The sequence below is a fragment of the Ochlerotatus camptorhynchus genome, unplaced genomic scaffold, assembly GCF_037179485.1.
Source record: "Ochlerotatus camptorhynchus isolate MF236.1 unplaced genomic scaffold, CSIRO-AGI_Acam_v1.1 ptg000554l, whole genome shotgun sequence".
Taxonomy (NCBI): domain Eukaryota; kingdom Metazoa; phylum Arthropoda; class Insecta; order Diptera; family Culicidae; genus Ochlerotatus; species Ochlerotatus camptorhynchus.
In genome coordinates this window covers 191,467-211,365 of record NW_027041037.1, presented here as the reverse complement: position 1 = coordinate 211,365, position 19,899 = coordinate 191,467, and the positions used below count along the sequence as shown (strand labels likewise).

Sequence of the window (19,899 nt, the reverse complement as noted above, 5' to 3'; positions counted from 1 at the left end):
GAAAAAAATTTACTAAGAAGGAGTTGTAGGAAACTAATAAGGCTTTATAAAAAAAATATACACGGATTTTTTTTTCGTTTTTTTACAAAAAAAAAAATTAAAAATAAACGTCAAACTTCAGATGACAAAAAAAAAACGTATTTATGATTTTTTAAATAAAAACTTGAATAGAAAACAGAAGTTTTGAAAACAACTCCAGGATGGACAAACTTTTAACAAAAAAGTTTTTCTAAGAGCAACTTTTAAGGCATTTCTGAAACTTTCTTTATTTACGGCCAAATTTTCAGTTTGATGACAGTATATGATTATAAAAATCATTTCAAACGATAGTGCTCATATCGATGAACTCCTTAAATGTAACCGTTTTCGAGATATTTCAAATTTACCTGCATCATAATCATTTTTTTTTGTAGAAAATATGCCCTTTTCGTAAGTTATACGTGATTGTCCATGAAATATGATAAGTTTTGCAAGATATGCATGAACTTACCTTCAACTTACCCTTCCACCAATAGACTATTGGAAAATTGGTTTTAAATTTATAAGATAAATAAGATAAATAAATTAAATACTCATGCGTTTTTATTTGTATCTTACATTTAGGGTAGAGCGCTACTTCGTCGTAATCGCCCATTTCCGTTCTATCGATCAGTAAAGATCAATAATATCAATGATTTCACCGTGCACAAATCAATAATAGGTTTGTTCCGATGCGCTAGTTCATTAGCTACAACATAAATCCTATTAGAGCGCATTGTATGAATATTTACGCTCATTGTTCTCAAAACAAAAGAAGCGCTCCTAGTGAATCCCCTTTTTCTATGTTTATCCGTAGGACGAAGAAAATCTAATGGCGTTTCAATGCGTTAGGACGGAATTGAAACTCGTAGAACGAATTTAGAATCAAGAAGCAGTGTTAGATTTTAGACAATATCTCATCAATTTGTGACTCTTTATCAAATCCAACGGTACGTATGGAAAGGTGAATAAATTTGCAAGTCATCTTTGACAGAAATATTCAATTTTTTTGTTTAAATTCGTTCAGAAAAGAGAGGTAAAGCGCGGGTAGTAGTAGGACGGAAATTAGATCAAAAACCCTATTACTTTCGATCGTCTTTAATATTAATAATTTGTACATAAACCTTTTCGTTGGATATATTTTTATTTGATGAACTTTTGATTGGCATGTTTTTATAAGTTATGAATGGTGCGTTTTTCGTCATTCGAAAATAGTTTCGCTGATATTTTATTTTCGGAAATCGGATCAATACAGTGATATTTTCTTGTACCTAGGATCGTTTTGGCCTTTTCAAAAATGCTTTTCCATTCTGCAGCCCTCTGTTCGTATTCCTTTTGTGACACAAAACAAAATGAAATTTTTGTGAAATAATCATTACTCTTCTGGTTAGCCCATGCATATAACTCTGCTGCACTTGTGATTGGATGTTCGTGTTCTACAGCCACACTTGCGTTCCTTGCCGTTCGTTTTAATGTGCCACCAATCGCGTCACATGGTCCCTTGCCATGCGAAGTTGCAAAAAAAGTGCCATTCAACATCAATATTGTACTTCGTTTTAAATTTACAAAGACTTCTTAATGCCATTGGTTATATGGACATACCACTTTATACTTTCTAAGTTAACATTCTGGAATTTTTTTGTCGATATTGGCGAAACGTTGATACCAGCTATGCCCTTGTTGAATAGCTCAATATTATGCGTCCTGGAAAATTGTTGCTCTCCACTATCTTGAGATGATGCTGTTGTTATTGACGTAGTTGATGGTATTTCTTCAAGGCCATGTCGAGATGTAGATGGCTGCGGCTCCGCGATATCCAGGACTGACGGTTGCACTTCTAGTTCCAGATTTTCAGCACATGGTTCGATTCTATTTAAATTCAAGCGACACGTATCACAGATTGATAGAGATGTATCCAAATTAAATTTCCACTCTAGGAACTTATGTTTTTCAATCAAATTTTCGGATAATTTACGAAGCTTTGACGAACACCGTTTATTAGGAAACGGCTTGCAACACTCGACCTTCTTGAATTCTTTATTCAAATTATACATGTTCACTCAAAAAGATTTTTTTAGTGATGTCTGTTTTCAAAAGGATGGTCATGCTTATATACAAACGTAGATACCATTTGGATATTCAGGTATAAATATTGTTTTGGTATTGAAGCTACTCTAACAGAGAAGCTCTTTTTTTCATGAAAAATACCATGGAAGACATTATAATGTACCTAAAATAATAAGATGGATAGGTACATCAATATTAACAACTTAAATAGGATGAAACTACGCTTGATAATGAAAATAAGTGCAACTTAACTTGTATTGGTTTCTATACCTAAAATAATAGTGTTTTCATTTCCTCTGTAAATTCTAAACGGGTTGTCTGATCGTTCAATCGTCACAAGACAAATTGAAGGTAAATATATGTGTATCTTGCTAAACTTATCAATGCTGATGGAGAATCACGATTAACTTATGAAAATGGCTTATTTTCTACAACAAATTGATTTTGATGAAAGTAAATTTGAAATATCTCGAAAACGGTTATATTTAGGAAGTTTGTCGTTATGAGCACTATCGTTTGAAATGATTTTTATAATCATATACTAACATTAATCTAAACATTTTGCCGTAAATAATGAAACTTTCAAAAATGCCTCAAAAGTTCCTCTTAGAAAAACCTTTTTATTGAAAGTTTGTTCATCCTACAGTTGTTTTCAAAACTTCTGCTTTCTATTCAAGTTTTTATTAAAAAATATAAAAAAAATCAAAAATACGTTTTTATTGTCATTTGAATTTTGAGGTTTATTTTTATTTTTTTTTGTAAAAAAAAAACGAAACAAAAATTCCGTGTGTATATTTTTATAAAGCCTTATTAGTTTCCTACAACTCCTTCTTAGTAAATTTTTTTCTACAACCAACTGTTTTCGAACTACATTTTTTTAAAGCATGTGTGCAAAAACACATAGGCCCTTTTCAAAAATTACCCTTGAGTCAAAAGGGTCTCCTCTCCTGCGGAAAATACTTGGTCTATCATACTGAAAATATGGGCAAAGTATCATCCAAATCGTAGATGGTCGAGCACGATTTCAGGTTTTTTCAGGTCATTCTGGATGGAATCCCTCATTTATCAAAATATTGCTATAAATTCGTTACCTATGTAACGCCCAATCTACAAAAAGGGCGACAAGTTGGATTGCTGCAACTACTGCGCGATGATACTGCTGAGCGCCGCCTACAAGGTACTCTCCATTTGCAAGAGAGTTCGTGGGGCAATACCAGGCGGGATTCATGGGTGCCCGCGGTTTGGAAGGTTCTGCAGAATTGCCGCGAATACAACGTGCCCACACATCATTTGTACATCAATTTCAAATCCGCATACGACATAATCGATCGTGGTCAGCTATGGCAGATTATGCACGAGTACGGATTTCCGGATAGACTGACGCGATTATGCACGGCGACGATGGATCGAGTGATGTACGTCTCGAGTCCCTTTGAATCTCGAAGGAGGTTACGGCAAGGTGATGGACTTTCGTGTCTGATATTTAACATCGCATTAGAAGGTGTAATCATAAGAGCTGGGATAGACACGAGTGGCACGATATTTAGGAAGTCCATTCAGCTTCTTGGCTTTGCCAATGACATCGACATCATGGCACGGAACTTTGAGACGGTGGCGGAAACGTACATCAGACTGAACGCTGAAGCTAGGTGGATTGGACTTGCCATCAATGCATCGAAGACGAAATACATGAGAGGAAGAGGTTCTAGGGAAGACAAGGTTAGCCTCCCACCCCGAGTTCAGATTGATGGTGATGAAATCGAGGTGGTTGACGAGTTCGTGTATTTGGGCTAACTGGTGACCACCGAAAATGATACTGTAGAATCACGCCGGCCTTGAAATCACTCCTATTTGCACTTCCAAAAACACTCCTGCTACTAAGAGGTCTAGCTACCGCTTTCCATAAAGGTTTGATCACGACTGCCCCCGAGCATCAAGAGCTCCCGTCTCCTCTCTGCCGTCGTTCGTCAGGGGTGAAGTCAAGTCATCAACTAAAACTATAATTTCTTAGGGGTGAATCATAAACGTAAATGAAATAATGATTTATTTAATTTCCCAACTCTACATCCCTTTTCTGCTGTGAGAAAAAAAAAGAAAAAGAAAAAAAAAATTCAGAATCTTGGTCCTACCACGATGACCATTTATTCGTTGTATCTTGCCGGCAACTTCTTCATTCGCTTCGGGCGCTGTTGAGGGGAGCTTCCTTCCAGATCGGAGTTCTGTGCTTCCGCTTCTCTTTCTGATGCCAGCTCAACTTCTCGGGATATTGATGGTTTCGCCGTTTGTAGGAATGAATCCATCGAATGATCCGGAGTTTCGGGCAGTCCACCTGCATTTCGTGAAGATGGCCACTTCTTTAAATGGGAAACGGAACGGCGATACGTTACTCCTTCTTCATTTTTGACGATGACATCACTTCCAGTTTTCTTAACCACCACGAACTTTTCAAGCTTGAAATTTGGTTCCAATTTGCCTGTCTCGTAATTTTTGAGCATTACTTCGTCACCCACATCAATTTCCGATTCCTTTGCCTTCCTTCGGTTGTCAGCGTAGATCTTGCCTTGCATTTTCTTGATTGCATCACGGTCCCGTGTTTCTTCATCCCGGCACCAATACGGCTCAGTACGCATCGACGGCAACAGATCCTTTACTGGTCTCCCAGTCAATAGTTCCAACGGTGGCTTACCGGTCACCGTATGCGGAGTAGTATTATACATGTACTCGTAGTCTCTGACCGCTTTTCGCCAATCTATCTTCGTTGCCTTGGCTATTCGTAAAGCCCTCAATACGCCTTGGTTGTGCCTTTCCACCAAACCATTCATCTGCGGCCAGTAAGGAATGGTTCGGATAAGCCGTATGTTTTTTGAGATGCAGTAGCTCAGAAATTCCTCGGATGAAAACGGAGGTCCGTTATCACTTCTGATTGTTTCGGGGTACGTTTGCTCCACAAATACGCCTTCAAGAGACTCAATAGTCTTCGCTGCTGTAGTGCCTTTCATTTCAATAACCTTCGTAAAGCGACTATAGTAGTCGATGATTACCAGAAATGTTGCGCACTCTTTAGCAGAAAAGAAGTCGATTGCAATATCCTGCCAAGCCCGCTCTGGCATTTCCTTCCGCATCATAGGTTCAGGAACTCCATGTCCACTCACCGCTGCGCAACCTGCACACTGCTGTATATAATCACCAACATCGCGATCCATACATGGCCACCATACCTTCTCACGTAAGTTTCGCCGCATCGCAACTATACCAGGATGACCTCTATGAGCAATCCGTAATGCTCTCTGTCGCAGTTTTAGCGGAAGCACAATTCGATCCTCTCTAACTACGATGTCTTCGATCACTCCCAGCTCTTTTGAGAATGCCTGATACCGATATAAGTCCTGTGACCATTGCTGAGTATGAATAGCCTTGATAACCGCCGTCATGGTTTCATCACTTGCCGTTTCGGATTTTATTTCCTTTAATGTAATGGCGGTTGGCCCTTCCCCTACCGCGCAGAGATAATGTTCTGTAGTTTCATCGAATGGCTCTTCTGATGAAGTACACAATCGAGAACAAATATCCGAGATGTTACTTGAGCCTGGAATATGATGCACCGTGAAGTCATAAGGTTGAAGACGCAAGGCCCAACCTTCAGCTCTGGTACAAGCACGCTTTCCATTTTGGTGTTTTCCTCCGTAGATGTACTCTAAAGTCTTATGGTCCGTGAATACTGTAAATCTACTTCCAAATAGATATGGGTAGAATTTTTCGACGGCCCATACAACCGCCAGTGCCTCCCGCTGAGTTTGTGGATACACTCTTTCTGCTTTTGTCAAGCCCTTTGAAGCAAAACTTATAATTCGTGACTTGTTCGATTTGTCCTTTTGAGTTAGAACTGCGCCCAGACCAACGGGTGATGCATCTACAAACAGTTCCGTATTATCTCGGGGATCAAAAAATCCCAGCTTACGAACAGTACTTGCAAGCATATTTCGTAAATCGTCAAAAGCCACCTGCTGGGCATCGCCGAAATTCTCTACGTCTCCCCTAATAAACTGACGAAGTGGCTCAGTCCTCGTAGATAGATCCGGAATGAATTGCCCGACGAAATTGACGAGTCCAAGGAAGCTACGAACTTCTTCCTTCGTCTCTGGTCGTCGGAAATTCTGAATTGCAGAGATCTTGTTTTCAGAAGGGCTGATCCCGGCTGCGATGACCTCATAGCCCAGGATTTCAAGTTTCGTTGCACCAAACACACACTTCTCCTTGTTCAGCGTCGCGTTATTTGCCTTTAGAACTGCCAATACCTCCTTTAGCCGAGCATCATGTTCTTCACGTGTTTTTCCAGAAACGACTATATCGTCAATGTATATTATTATTCCCTCGATCCCAGCCAGCATTTCGGACATCACCCGCTGAAAAATTTCCGGCGCACAGTTGATGCCGAACATCAACCTTTTAAATCTCATGAGACCCCTACTGGTCATGAAAGTGGTTATTCCACGGGAATCAGGGTGAAGCTCAATGTGGTGAAATGCAGATGTTATATCCAGTTTAGAAAAGATTTTCGAGCCCCTTAGCTTGTTCAGTAAAGCGTCGATCATGGGAAGCGGATAATGTTCGCGCTGGATAGCTTGATTAGGGTATTTCATATTTATGCACAAGCGGATATCGCTCTTCCCTTTCGGAACCACAACCATTGGAGATATCCACTCCGGCGGTCCTACGGCCGGTTCAATGACATCGCTATGCAACATCTGCATAATTTTGTTGTCCACCTTCTCTTCCATCGCAGCTGGGATTCTTAAGTATGCTACTTTCCGTGGAGGAATGTCTGGATCGATCGAGAACTTAATTTGAATATTCGGGAATTTCGGAAAAACATCATCCGCAACTTCGACATTTGCAACATCAAGGCCAACTTTTAATACTTTGAGTTCTTCCGCAGTCCTCTTGCAAAGCAAAGACTTTTTGGCTCCCTTAATGACAAAAAACTCGGCGTAGGTTCGTGGTTTGAAATCATTAATTGAAATCCAAGCTTCGAATATTAGCTCAACCTGCAAAGGTTCCTGACTGGCGTATGCAGTGAACTGTCGATCACAGTTATACCTCTTCTTGTATATCTTTGCCTTGCTCTCTACAAGTGCCTTCCAATCTTCTTCCGTGATTGTGTTGATGGCGGCACCAGAGTCTATTAAGAATGCCACTGGAAGCTCATCAATCTTGCAGGTTATTTTTCCGTCATTCGTTGTACTTCCCTAGTTTTAATAAAGAAATCAAATATAAACATCATTTCAGTTTTATTTTATTTTCCGTTTAATTTAAGTTATTAGTAATCCACACTAATCAGAAAAAAAATATGCGGTGAGTGATTCTACAAGCCCTCAACATATGCTTACAAAAAAAAATCAAAACTTATCGAATTCAACTTGAACTGAAATATAATTGTAAATCAAAAAGAAGGAAGATATAAATTATTCTACCTTCAACACCGGGCTAGGACGTCGAGATGGTCCTTCCTCAGGGTCCTCCCGGTAGCGGTAGCCAAAACGACGACGTTCGTCCTCTCGCACCGAGTTGGCTTCACCAAATGAACGCTTCCAGTTCCTGGCATTTCCGTGTCTTGATCTGCACTTTCTTGCATAATGACCGGTACGCCCACAGTTGTTGCACCGGGCGTTTCGGGCAGAACATTCCCGAGAATCCTTTCGATGCTTCCATGATCCACAATTTTCACACTCCATACGGCTGCTCTGTTCCCGTCGTCTCTCACGCAATCCCAAATTTGTCGGTCTAGGCTCCCTGTTCCATTCCTGCTTGACCACAGCCACAGTACCATAATCTACTTCAGCCTTGAAAGGAAGTGCCTTTTCTTTCTGCTTCAATAACATCTCTCTGTTTACAGCGTAGTTGGTCAGCTCATCCAGGTTCATTGAATTTTCAAGACCTTTGTCCCTGACTCGTTCGTCATGGGCTCCCATCGCTACCTGATGCAATATTTCCATCTCTTCTCGAACCCGGAAGTCGCAACGAGCGGCTTGTGTACGTAACTTCAGTATGAAATGGTTGAAGGATTCATCAGGCGATTGCTTCAACGCCCGGAATACCTCCAGCTCGATGCGCTCGTTGCGTTTTCCCACGAAGAAGTTGCTCAATCTTTTGATTGCGTTGTCGTACTCCGGTGTCTCTACTGGCAGAAATGGTACTTTAGCCGGCTCCGGATAAATTTCATCAGCCACCGGTCGCAAGTTGTAGAAAATTCGCTGAAGGCCTCGGCCTCCTCGTGCCAGGAGTAGAACAAGCTTGTCATGTTGCGACTCAATCGTCTTCAATTCTACGATAAGTTCGAACGCTCTGAACCATTCTTCCCATTCACGACGTAAATCGGAAGTGACAACTGCGTCATTAAATGGCTCCAACGGCCAATCCTTGTCCGGATCCATCTGTAACAAAACAGATCCTCGAATTAAAAAAATCTATCTTTCGAAATTTATAGCGAAAATGTAGCCTAATTAACTCAGCAAATGCATGTTGTGATTAACAATTCAATAACCCGTAATTAAGTTTGCTTTAATTATCTTATTACACTACTGGCTGTCCTCAGCAACAAAACATCATCATGTACACAATTCTAAAAACTCGTTGTTTGTCATTATTTACCACTTTTTCGCTTGCTTTCTATTTACCAGAGCTTGTACAGAAGCGCTTCGATCATCAACCAGACTCGCATTATTACCTACTTCTAAATATTTGTGAGCACTGCGGTCCTCAACCGGCCTTGCAATTTTTTTCTCTTCCATACACAGACACAATGCTAGCATATGCGCTTCGGTCTTCAACCGGCCTCGCTATCATTTCGTTTTGCTTCTTCGTATTCATGCACGCTGCGGTCGTCAGCCGGTCTCGCTATTTTTTTACACGCATGTGGTGAGCTTTAATTGTGTGCGCTACGGTCCTCAACCGGCTTCGCTTATATTTATACCTCTATGTATTGCTGCGCGCTGCGGTCGTCAACCGGCCTCGCTATTTACTCCACATACACGTAGAAAGCTTCGATTTCGTGCGCTGCGGTCCTCAACCGGTCTCGCTAAAATTTTCGCTTCTATACAATGGTGAGCACTTCGGACATCGACCGGTCTCGCTTCCTCTACTTTAACAAACCAGCGCTGCAGCTATGAACCGGTCTCGCTTTTCACTTTTGCCTCCTTTTTGCTATGTATCAGTGTGAGCGCTACGACATTTTATCGGACCCGCTGTCGATTTCATTTTACCACTTTTTCTTCATCCTAGCCGCCATTTTGTTCTCACATTACGAGAAAATAAAAACGCTCCCGAACATCAAAAATTTTTCCGAATCGAATATTAACAAACATAGCACCATTATCCTGCATTACTCACCTCAATTAATGCTACCGGCTGCGCCAAATTGTAGAATCACGCCGGCCTTGAAATCACTCCTATTTGCACTTCCAAAAACACTCCTGCTACTAAGAGGTCTAGCTACCGCTTTCCATAAAGGTTCGATCACGACTGCCCCCGAGCATCAAGAGCTCCCGTCTCCTCTCTGCCGTCGTTCGTCAGGGGTGAAGTCAAGTCATCAACTAAAACTATAATTTCTTAGGGGTGAATCATAAACGTAAATGAAATAGTGATTTATTTAATTTCCCAACTCTACAGATACCAGCAGAGACATTCAAAGACGCATTATGACAGGTATTGTGCCTCCTTTGGACTCCGGAGGACGCACGAAGTTGACTATCTACGAGACGCTGATTAGACCGGTGGTCCTCTACGGCCACGAGATCTGGACCATGGTCGTGGAGAACCCTTGGTGTTTTCGAACGGAAGGTGTTGCGTACCATCTACGGTGGAGTGCAGATGGATGACGAAACGTGGAGGATGCGAATGAACCACGAATTGCACCAGCTGCTGGGAGAACCATCCATCGCCCACATTGAAAAAAATGGGTGACTACGGTCGGCTGGGCACGTCGTAAGAATGCCGCACGACGACCTAGTGAAAATGGTTCTCGAAAGCGACCCAACAGGAACAAGAAGAAGAGGCGCGCAGCGGGCAGGGTGGATCGACCAAGTGGAAGGTGGTCTGCGGACCCTTCGCAAACTACAAGGCTGGTGAATTGTGGCCATAGATCGAGTAGAGTGGACACGACTTATTCGGACAGCAGAGGACAACAAGGTCTTAGCCTGATTAGTAAGGTGAGTAATGTTTCCAAGCATACAATCAATCGCTCTTCCAAGTTCACAGCAAGCTAAAGCAAGTTTGCAGGGCATCTCATTACAACTGCTAAAGAGCTTTGTACATGGGCAATTTCTAAAATCGATTAAAAAATGCACTATGGCTTTTTTCAGACGCAGATCATAAAGCGATGGAGAGAAAACTTAAAACCCGTTATAATATTGTCAAACAAATTTCCGGAACACAGTCATATCAGAAAATGAAAATTATATTATTGTGAAACGATTCTCGTTCTTAGAAGAAGAACTAGACGAAAAAAAACTCAGAAGCTCCTATTGAGAATCAGATTCCTGGGGCACTGATTTGGCCGAAGTAAGATCTATAACTAAAAAGTTTCATATTATGAAAGCTCCAGGTGATGATGAAATTTTCTATATAATCATAAAAAAACTCCCAGATAGTACCTTGTCTTTCTTGGTAAAATTGTTTAACAGTTGTTTCAATTTGGCATACATTCCTGATAAATGGAAAAATGCAAAAGTTGTTCCAATTTTGAAGCCGGATAAAAATCCAGCTGAAGCTTCTAGCTACCGCCCAATAAGTTTGCTTTCTTCAATAAGTAAACTTTTTGAAAAGATAATTTTGAATAAAATGATGCTTCACACCAATGCGAACTCAATTTTTGCAGATGAGCAGTTTGGATTTTGCCATGGGCATTCAACTACTCATCAACTCTTAAGAGTTACCAATTTAATTCGTTCAAACAAATCTGAAGGCCACTCAACTGGAGTTGCTCTTCTAGACATAGAAAAAGCATTCGAGAGTGTTTGGCATGAAGGTTTGATTGCTAAATTGAAAAAGTTTAATTTTCCACTCTATATTATTAAATTAGTTCAAAATTATTTAACTGACAGAACTCTGCAGGTAAATTATCAAAATTCCAAATCTGATCGACTAACATTTGCCCTTCGGACCTCCCTGATTTGCCTCAGGGTTGCCACAAATCTTTGTTCCCTGATGACACGACATTTCCGCTAAAGGAAGAAGTCTTCGTGTTATTTGTAGCAGACTACGTAAAAGTTTAGATATTTTCTCTACTTATTTACAAAAATGGAAAATTTCTCTCCCAACGCTACCAAAACTCAACTTATAATTTTTCCACATAATCCTAGAGCTTTTTCTTTGAAACCTAGTAGTACTCGTCACATAGTCACTATGAACGGAGTTCCAATTTCCTGGTCAAGTCAAGTGAAATATCTTGGATTAGTACCGGACCAAAATTTAACTTTTAAAGATTACATTGAGGGCATTCAAGCCAAATGTAACAAACAAATGTTTGTATCCTCTTATAAACAGGAAATCCAAGCTTTGCCTGACGAATAAAGTTCTAGTATTTAAACAAGTTTTTAGACCGGCCATGGCTTTTGCTCAGCACGGAAAACAAGATCGACGGAAAAAACAAACCAAAGGAAAAAAAATATATAAGATTTAGTTTTAGTTTTAAGTTTAAAATACTGAATTGCCAAGGCAGGAACAATGTTAAAACACTTAGATATATATTAAAACAATTAAGGCTGGTAAGTTACTGTAGTAGCAGGAGCACCTAGGTTAAAAGTTAAAATGAAATGTAATTTATTTTGAGTTTAGAACACATAAAGAGTTGAAAAAAATGTGGCCGCGAATTTATCTTTTCGTTAAGGATGTAACGAAAGATTTGTTTTCTAATAAGAATCAATGATGAATTCAACATTCAAAATATCATTCATGAATGATGAATTCAACATTAAAAAACTAATCATACCAACATCTCATCACTCACTGCTTTTTGCGTGGTATTTTGTGTATTTGCGCATCAACCGTCCGCTAACCAGTCTTTCCAATTGCCAAAACCGAAAGAAAACAAGGGAAAAAATACAGCCTAAACTGTTCACCATCTTTCCCAAGTTCATCAGTGGATTATAAGCTGAAATAATTAGAAATCGCCTGAAATCATACACAGCAAAAAAATAAATTTTAATATTACATCCAAGAGGATGCACTTCAATCATGTCGAAAATCAAATGTAATTTTAATGGCCAGTAGTAAATGGCCAAATGCAGTAAAAGCAGTATAATGTCAGTTCATGTACACTGTATTATTTATAATTTTGTCATTTCTGGGCAAGTAATATTACACCATAATTTCGACCCGATTGAAGTACATCCACTTTGATGTGATATTAAAATTAATTGTTTACTGTGTAGGTACAATGTCACAAAATTTTTAAACATGTTTATCATTATATTTTCAATACTGGACATCAAAGAACCCTATTAACATTTCAACTTTTATCAAGGTTTTTAAGCATTCTTCAAGTCTAAATAATGGTCTACAGAACCCTCATAAAACCAAAATTGTTACTTGGGAATTATCGTATTATCGTTCAACAATCATTGATTAACATGTCACCATGATCGGTAAACGTCATGGTCATGGATAAATGCTGGGCAGTAAAAAATGTGAAGTTTGCAACTATTTGCAAATTACCCTACCTGAAAATCATTACAAAAACGTGCTATACTCTACATTGAACAATTACAGTAGACATCTATATTTTTACTCTTTGATACTATCCCGAATGCCGTTGTTACCCCGAACGTCATTACCTCGGAACCTTTTGACACATTATACCAGGATTTATTTTCTGACAGACAAATTTGTACTGCAACTAAAAAAAAGACTGAAAAGTAACCCTCAACTATTATTGCAGATTAAGAAAGTGTGATAAATTTCCTATTAAAATTGACCAAGAGTTTATCATCTCAAAATGATATGGTAAGCAACTATGTTACATGACATTACAACGCGTTAGCAGTGTGATGTACGGGAGTAGCATGGAAATTTGTGTCTTGAAGCACGCGATTACTAATCATGTCAAATATGAACAGTCTCTACAATGGCGGCCCGATAGTGTTTGTAGCCCAATAAGCGCACATTTCTAGATAGAGTTGGAATTAGGGCCTAACAGCTTTTGTAAACAAAGACTTCTCTTGATGATTTTTAGAAATTTAATTCTCGCCCACGTAAACCAACATCCTCATCGGGTAAGGAAAGACTTCCCCTATCCGATGGTTAGGTTGGTCTGCGTGGACGTGCCTTGAATCGCAAAAAATCATCGATAGAAGTCATGGTTTACAAAAGCTGTTACGCCCTAATTCCTGCTCTATCTAGATTTATCCACTAACCTAAGGGTCAAGCACGAAACTAAGGACACGGGACATAACCACATTAGACCAAATTACTGGTCGCAGTGGAGTTATGTCCCGAACAGAAGAAAACAAATAATCTCAGTGGAATAAAAACAGTTAAAGTCATGTTCTCAAAAATGGTAAGTGATTCAACCACACTGTATAGCTGACCTATCGTGCTATTTATATATACATATTTTGGATTCACTTGCAAACCTTTTGGCAAGTGCGGAACGATTTGCAAAAGAAAGTGGAATAAAACTCCTAAGCGTGAAGGTTCTTAGTCATTAGCAAAACCAAACAAACACACAAGTATGTGACATCCCCGGATATAAAGTAGACTTAAAAAAATACAATGATATACGTCTATAGAGCATGTTTACGTATTCGTCATTAGCACTTGCTCTAAGAAAGAGAGAACATTCGTAGTGTTACATGCGCATCATATAATTACTTCATCTTCACAACACGAGGTGCTCATTTTTTGTTAGAGGGAACTCAAACACCTATAGCGACAATGAATGCGCACTCTCTTTTGATAAACATATACGTGACACTTTTTCAGCTTGTTTTATACTTCAAATTTGTGCCAGTTTGAAAGGATTTCAATCATGCATGCGAGCGCTGCTATATCATATGAAAATTACACATTGGTGCTTTTGTTGGATGTATCCACCTGGTGAAAAAACAGGGTGCTCAATGGAAAAAAAATTTGGAGGTGGAAATAAATGGTAATTACCTGCGGAGTCGACAAATTTTATTTTGCAAACCAATGGAAAACTGCTTAAAAATTTTCTCAAGTTTAAACTGGTTTGCTCTTTCTCGGTTGATTCCCACCAAAAGCTCTGAGCCAGGAGTTTCGCCAAAGTATGTTTTACTGTAATTGAAAACTCAGCAGCCTCATAAAAACTATGCTGGTTTTTATACTTTTATCACTAAGCCTGTTGGTTTTTATCTTTGAGCATAAAATTAAGAATGTGTTATGAAAAAGTATAGATAATTTTTATGAGATTACAATGCTTGACGGTAGATAAAGGGTGTCCACGATGAAATTGCCACACACAAAATTGATTCGCAAAATTCGAGTTTTCATCCGATTGCCATCAAATTTTCAGGGATTGAGAAATAACTATTAAACTTCATTTTACCATTTTACTCGTATTTTATTTACAGTCCATACGCAAATGCCCGCACCTTGGCCTTAACCCCGGCCATAAGATTCTGCACAACCTGTGAATCAACCGTTTTTTGCATGTAAACCCATACTTTCTTCAGTTCCTCAACTGTCTTCACTATCTTAGGTCGTTTAAGAAGGTGCTGCTTCATAATCGCCCAGTACTTCTCGATGGGGCGGAGCTCCGGAGTGTTGGGAGGGTTGAACATTTTCGGCACAAAATTGACCTTATTGTCCGCATACCACTTCAGCACGTCCTTGGAGTAGTGGCATGAGGCCAAATCCGGCCAGAAGATTGTTGGGACGTTGTGGGCCTTCAGGAGAGGACGCAGCCGCTTCTGGAGGCACTCTTTTATGTACACCTGTCCGTTCATCGTGTCCTGGGTCACGAAAGGTGCGCTCCGCTTCCCGCACGTGCAGATGGCTTGCCAAACCAGGAATTTCTTCGCAAATTTGGACATCTTCTGAGTGCGGACATGCTCCGGAACGCTGAACTTATCCTTGGCCGTGAAAAACAGGTTGCCGGGGATCTGTTTGAAGTCGGCCTTCACATATGTTTCGTCGTCCATGATGCAGCATTCAACTTTCGTCAGCATGTTGAGGTACAACTTCCTGGCACGGGTTTTGGCGGACTTGTTCTGCTTCTCGTCGCGATTAGGGGCCTTTTGTACCTTGAACGTTCGAAGCCCAGCCTTAGTTTTGGCCTTCTGGACAAAACTTCGGCTTAGGTGCAGCTTCTTAGCCACATCCCTAATGGAGGCGTTCGGATTTCGGTTGAAGGCCCCAACTACGCGGTTGTGATTTTTGGTGTTGTACGGAATACTTTTTCCTTCACTTCTGGGCTTCCGATCGGTGGTCAACCGTTCCTCGAACCGCTTAATCACTCGCGACACCGTGGAATTCGCGATTCCCAACGTTTTAGCGATGGAACGATGCGAGAGATCCTTGTTCTCGTGATGAATGCGCAAGATTTTATCACGCACGAGCTGTTCTTTCGACTCCATTTCCGCGAGTTTTGATCACAGGACTTTAAAACTTGCAGGATGTAAATAATGCACTATGAACTAAATCCACCCAAATTTTCATTAAATTCTACCCAACGGTTAAAAAGTTAGAGCAATTTCATAGTGTGGCAATTTCATCGTGGACACCCTTTAAGAACAGTAACTGCATTTGCTGCTTGTGAATGTTTGGCTCCCGCTTGACAGATCACACTGGCTCCAAAGTGACAGGCACCTTGAGGGAGTCCGCAGTACTCAGGTAATTACAGGATTGTAGTTAGTCATTGATAAACTTTTGAAAATAAAGAGCTGAAATCATGTTTGCTTGAAAGTTTTATAGTTACCGTTTTACCCTTCTTATAAAGCAGGGTATACATATCGCTTGGATAACCTACTTTCGATGCGAGCCCTGGAGGGTTGAGTTCCATATATCAACCGACTCAGCTTGACGAGATCGGATAATGTGTGTATGTAACGAAAAAAAAATCTAAGACATGTTTCTCAGTAACCACTGGTCGAAATTGGACGCAACAACCACCAAATGAAAGTTTTCATGGTCCCATTGAATATCTTTGGAATCGATCAACTGTTATCGAACTGGACTGATTTAGGGAATTAGGTCGTATTTCTCGACAACCACTGACCCGAATAGGACACAACAACCTCAAAATGAAAGGTACTAATATCATATAAAACGTTTTTTTTTTTAATATTTTTGGAACATGATCCGGTTTGTATGGGCCATGCGACTAAATACGTCATAAAACGAAAAAAAACCTTATCATGTGACACCTCAAATAAAATGAGAATTCTAAATCCAGTGAAACGGTAGTCTTTTTTGTATTGATTAATAATAATAGTGCATCTCAGAAGTGCCCAGGAACACACTGGTCACATCTGGCCATGTTTTAGGAACCCCCGGAAAGTGGTCTGTTTCTGACTTGGGTTGAAAAACTGCTTTTAAAAAGAATCAACGACTGTGTGCACCGTGAGCAGTTCCAAGCAGAGGTGGCAGATGTACATTTTTTGCAAAACCATCGTCTAGAGTGAAACAAAACAGCTAGCACACGTGCGGTCGTGTATATGTACTAGGATGGGTCATCATGGTCATTTTTTCAAAACAACGATTTTTGGTTCCAAACAACTGTGCAAAATTTGGGAACGAATGGTTGTTACCCGGCTTCCCGCATTGCCTTTGAAATTTGTATGGAAATTAGTATGGGAAAACCTACTTTTTTGCATCTTTATTACTAGGGACCACAATTTTGCACAAACCTAAATACGTTAAAGTATAGCCCAGGAAGTGCCTAACAACTTTGCTCAAAAATGTATTGTGCTAGAATGTCCATAAAAAAGGTTATAGCTGTTCAAATGTCAATGTTTCGAATTAAATGCCAAAAATACCTTTTTCTGCCAACACTGCCGGTGTACCAATGAAAGTCAGACTCCAAACAGAAATAATTTCGAAGTTGATTATTTTATCGGTTTGATATCTTCAGATGAAATATTCAAAAACAATAGATCTATCTCATATGAGTAGTTGGAGGGAGGAGGGTGTCACTCATATCAATAGAAGTAGAGTTTCAAACTGAAATAACTTCGGAGTTTCTTATCTTATCGATTTGGTATGTTCAGATGAATTATTCAAAAACAATTTTTCAATCTCATAGGCATATTAAGAGATGAGGGGGCTTACTATACTCCAACCCCCCTCATCCATATAAATGGAGGCAGGGTTTCAAACTGCAATAACTTTGGTGTTTCTGATCTTGTCAAGTTGGCATGTTCAGATGTATTCAAAAACATGTGCTCCATTTAATATGCGTAGTAAGATATGGGGGGGGGGGGGGGTATGTATGCTTTACGGCCCTCACTTATTTCAATGAAAGTAAAGATAAAGACTAAAATAACTTCGCAGTTTCCCATCTCTCGAGTTGTTCGGATGGGTTATTCAAAAACATTTGCTTAAACTCATAAGAGCAGTTGTAAAGCGAGTAATACCATTCTCTTCCCTACTCTTTTGGTGCAATATACAATGTCAGATAAATTCACACAAATGTGATGGATTGTAATGATTATATTTCATTTTAATATATTCTACGATTTCTCAGGGTACTCTTTTCGATGCTGTTCTATCCCTTGAAGCAAATATTGCTGTTGAACTAGGGCGCTGGTGGATTTCTTTATAATTCAGAAATTAGCTTCACCCCTCATTCAGCCATTTCGTTGACAACCATCAAGGAACCAACTCGTTGTATCGCATTGAAATAATCTGTATCATTACTCCACTCCTTTGCCGGTTTTTGCATGAAGCCGGTCGAAATTTCGAAAAGGAATCAGCACTGTTAGAAGTGACGTTTGGCTTGGGAGCCCAACTGAAACTTGGCCCACTTAAAGTTAGCCCAACAAGCGAAATCCGACTGTACCTGTGTCTTAAACGAAACTGGTGAAGACAATTTTCGTTTACTCTTGTTTTTGGTTCTTGACGTACGACTACTTCTATGTTTTCTATATGCGGGTGGCCCGAATGGCAGTTTAATATTTCTAATAAAAGCTTTGTATAGAAATTTAAAATTTCTCAGCTGCTAATAATTCAAAAAACATCTCCTCACTAACAGATGAACCGACAAGTGGATATTAAATATTTACACTACAGCAATTTTCGTTTAAAAAACTACATACAGTAAGCCCTTCCCCACTCCCCTACACCGCTGTCTTACAACGTTAATGAGATTGAGCAAATGTTTTTGAATAATTCATCCTGAACATACCAAATCGATAATATAAGAAATTCCGAAGTAAAGCTGAAACTATTGATATGAGTGAGGGGAATGGGGTATATTATTAACCCCTCCCCCCTCTCCAACTACACATATGAGATGGAGCAATTGTTTTTGAAGAATTCATCTGAACATACCAAATCGGTAAGATATGAAACTCCGATATTATTTCAGTTTGACTTCCATTGGTACACCGGCAGTGTTGGCAGAAAAAGGGATCTTTGGTGTTTAATTCAAACCATAAATATTTGAATAGCTATAACTTTTGTTAGATACATTCTAGCACCATACTTCCTTTGGCAAAGTTTTTAGGCATGATCACGCCTTCATTCGGAAGGGAAGTAAAGCCGTTGGTCCCCGGTTCATGAGTTGATGGGTCGATAGGTAGGGTCCAGGTGTGGAAGCTGCCTCCCTGGCGTCGGTAGCATTGGTGCTCAGCACAGAAACAAGATCGACGGAAAACAAATCAAGGAAAAAAAAAGCGGATGCACGTCAATCGTGTCATAAATATGGTGTAATATTACTCGCCAAAAAGGACAAAATGATCATTAATACAGTGCATGAACTGACATTACGCTGCTTTTACTGCATTTGTTTATTTTTGTGACCCGTAGCCCATTATTTTCAAACATTCTATTTGTGTATCGTAGCCCATTATTTTCAAACAGTCTATTGTATTAAATTTAAGCTGCAAGCTTACGTGTGGCCGTTAATTTGGAACTCCCCTATTTGCGCATAATTTTAAGATATTTGCTTATTAGTATTAATTCATATCTTTTAAATCCATACAATAAAAACATCAAATAAACGCAATAATTGGATTGATATCAGCAAAATTCTACATGATATGCTGGTCTACGCTGGTCTTGCATGTTTCTTTGTTCGAAAATGTTCTGCCGATTGCAGAAAACAGTTAAGAAATGTCACGACATTTTTACCGCTTGTCAGTTTGCTTTTGTGTGTCTTCACTCTGGTTATTGTGAAAAGTATCAAATGGTAAGGACAAAATGTTAAAAACCAGTACTCGTGCCACCACTGTTCCACATCAAATAACGAATAGGAAAAACTCGACCTTCTCCGATTTGCTTCAAACTTTGCATAATTGTTTGTTATGGACAATCATTCAAATGTATGCTATAATTAGGCCATTTTAAATCATGTAAAACTTTCAAAATAGCGTCTTACATAAAAAAAATGCAGCGCAGAAACGAAATTTCTGATCGAATGACACAAAGATGTAGACAAAAATAATGTTTTTCTGGGAAAATTTACAAAAATATGTTTTAGCAGTTTCAAGTAAAAATTAAAAAAAAATTAACCTTCATATTTCAAAATGCCTTCGTCTGAACTTTAAAAAAAAAGCTCATGAAGAACAAAAACTTTTGAAATATTTAAATTCATGAACACTTAAAAATTGACAAAAACCGTTGAAGTTGGAAAATACAGAA

The 19,899-nt window shown here is 39.3% G+C and overlaps 1 protein-coding gene across 1 annotated transcript; it reads right to left on the bottom strand.

Moving 5' to 3' along the window:
• Window positions 1-4,226: 4,226 nt before the first annotated feature.
• LOC135713401 (uncharacterized protein K02A2.6-like) lies at window positions 4,227-5,516 on the bottom strand. The gene has a single exon (XM_065236501.1). It carries the CDS (start codon window positions 5,514-5,516, stop codon window positions 4,227-4,229), a length of 1,290 nt encoding a protein of 429 aa, XP_065092573.1.
• Between the last annotated feature and the right edge of the window lie 14,383 nt (window positions 5,517-19,899).

Bases quoted from the DNA above. Each gene is read 5' to 3' on its own strand.
- LOC135713401 (XM_065236501.1), bottom strand. From the start codon at position 5,516: ATGACGGCGGTTATCAAGGCTATTCATACTCAGCAATGGTCACAGGAC.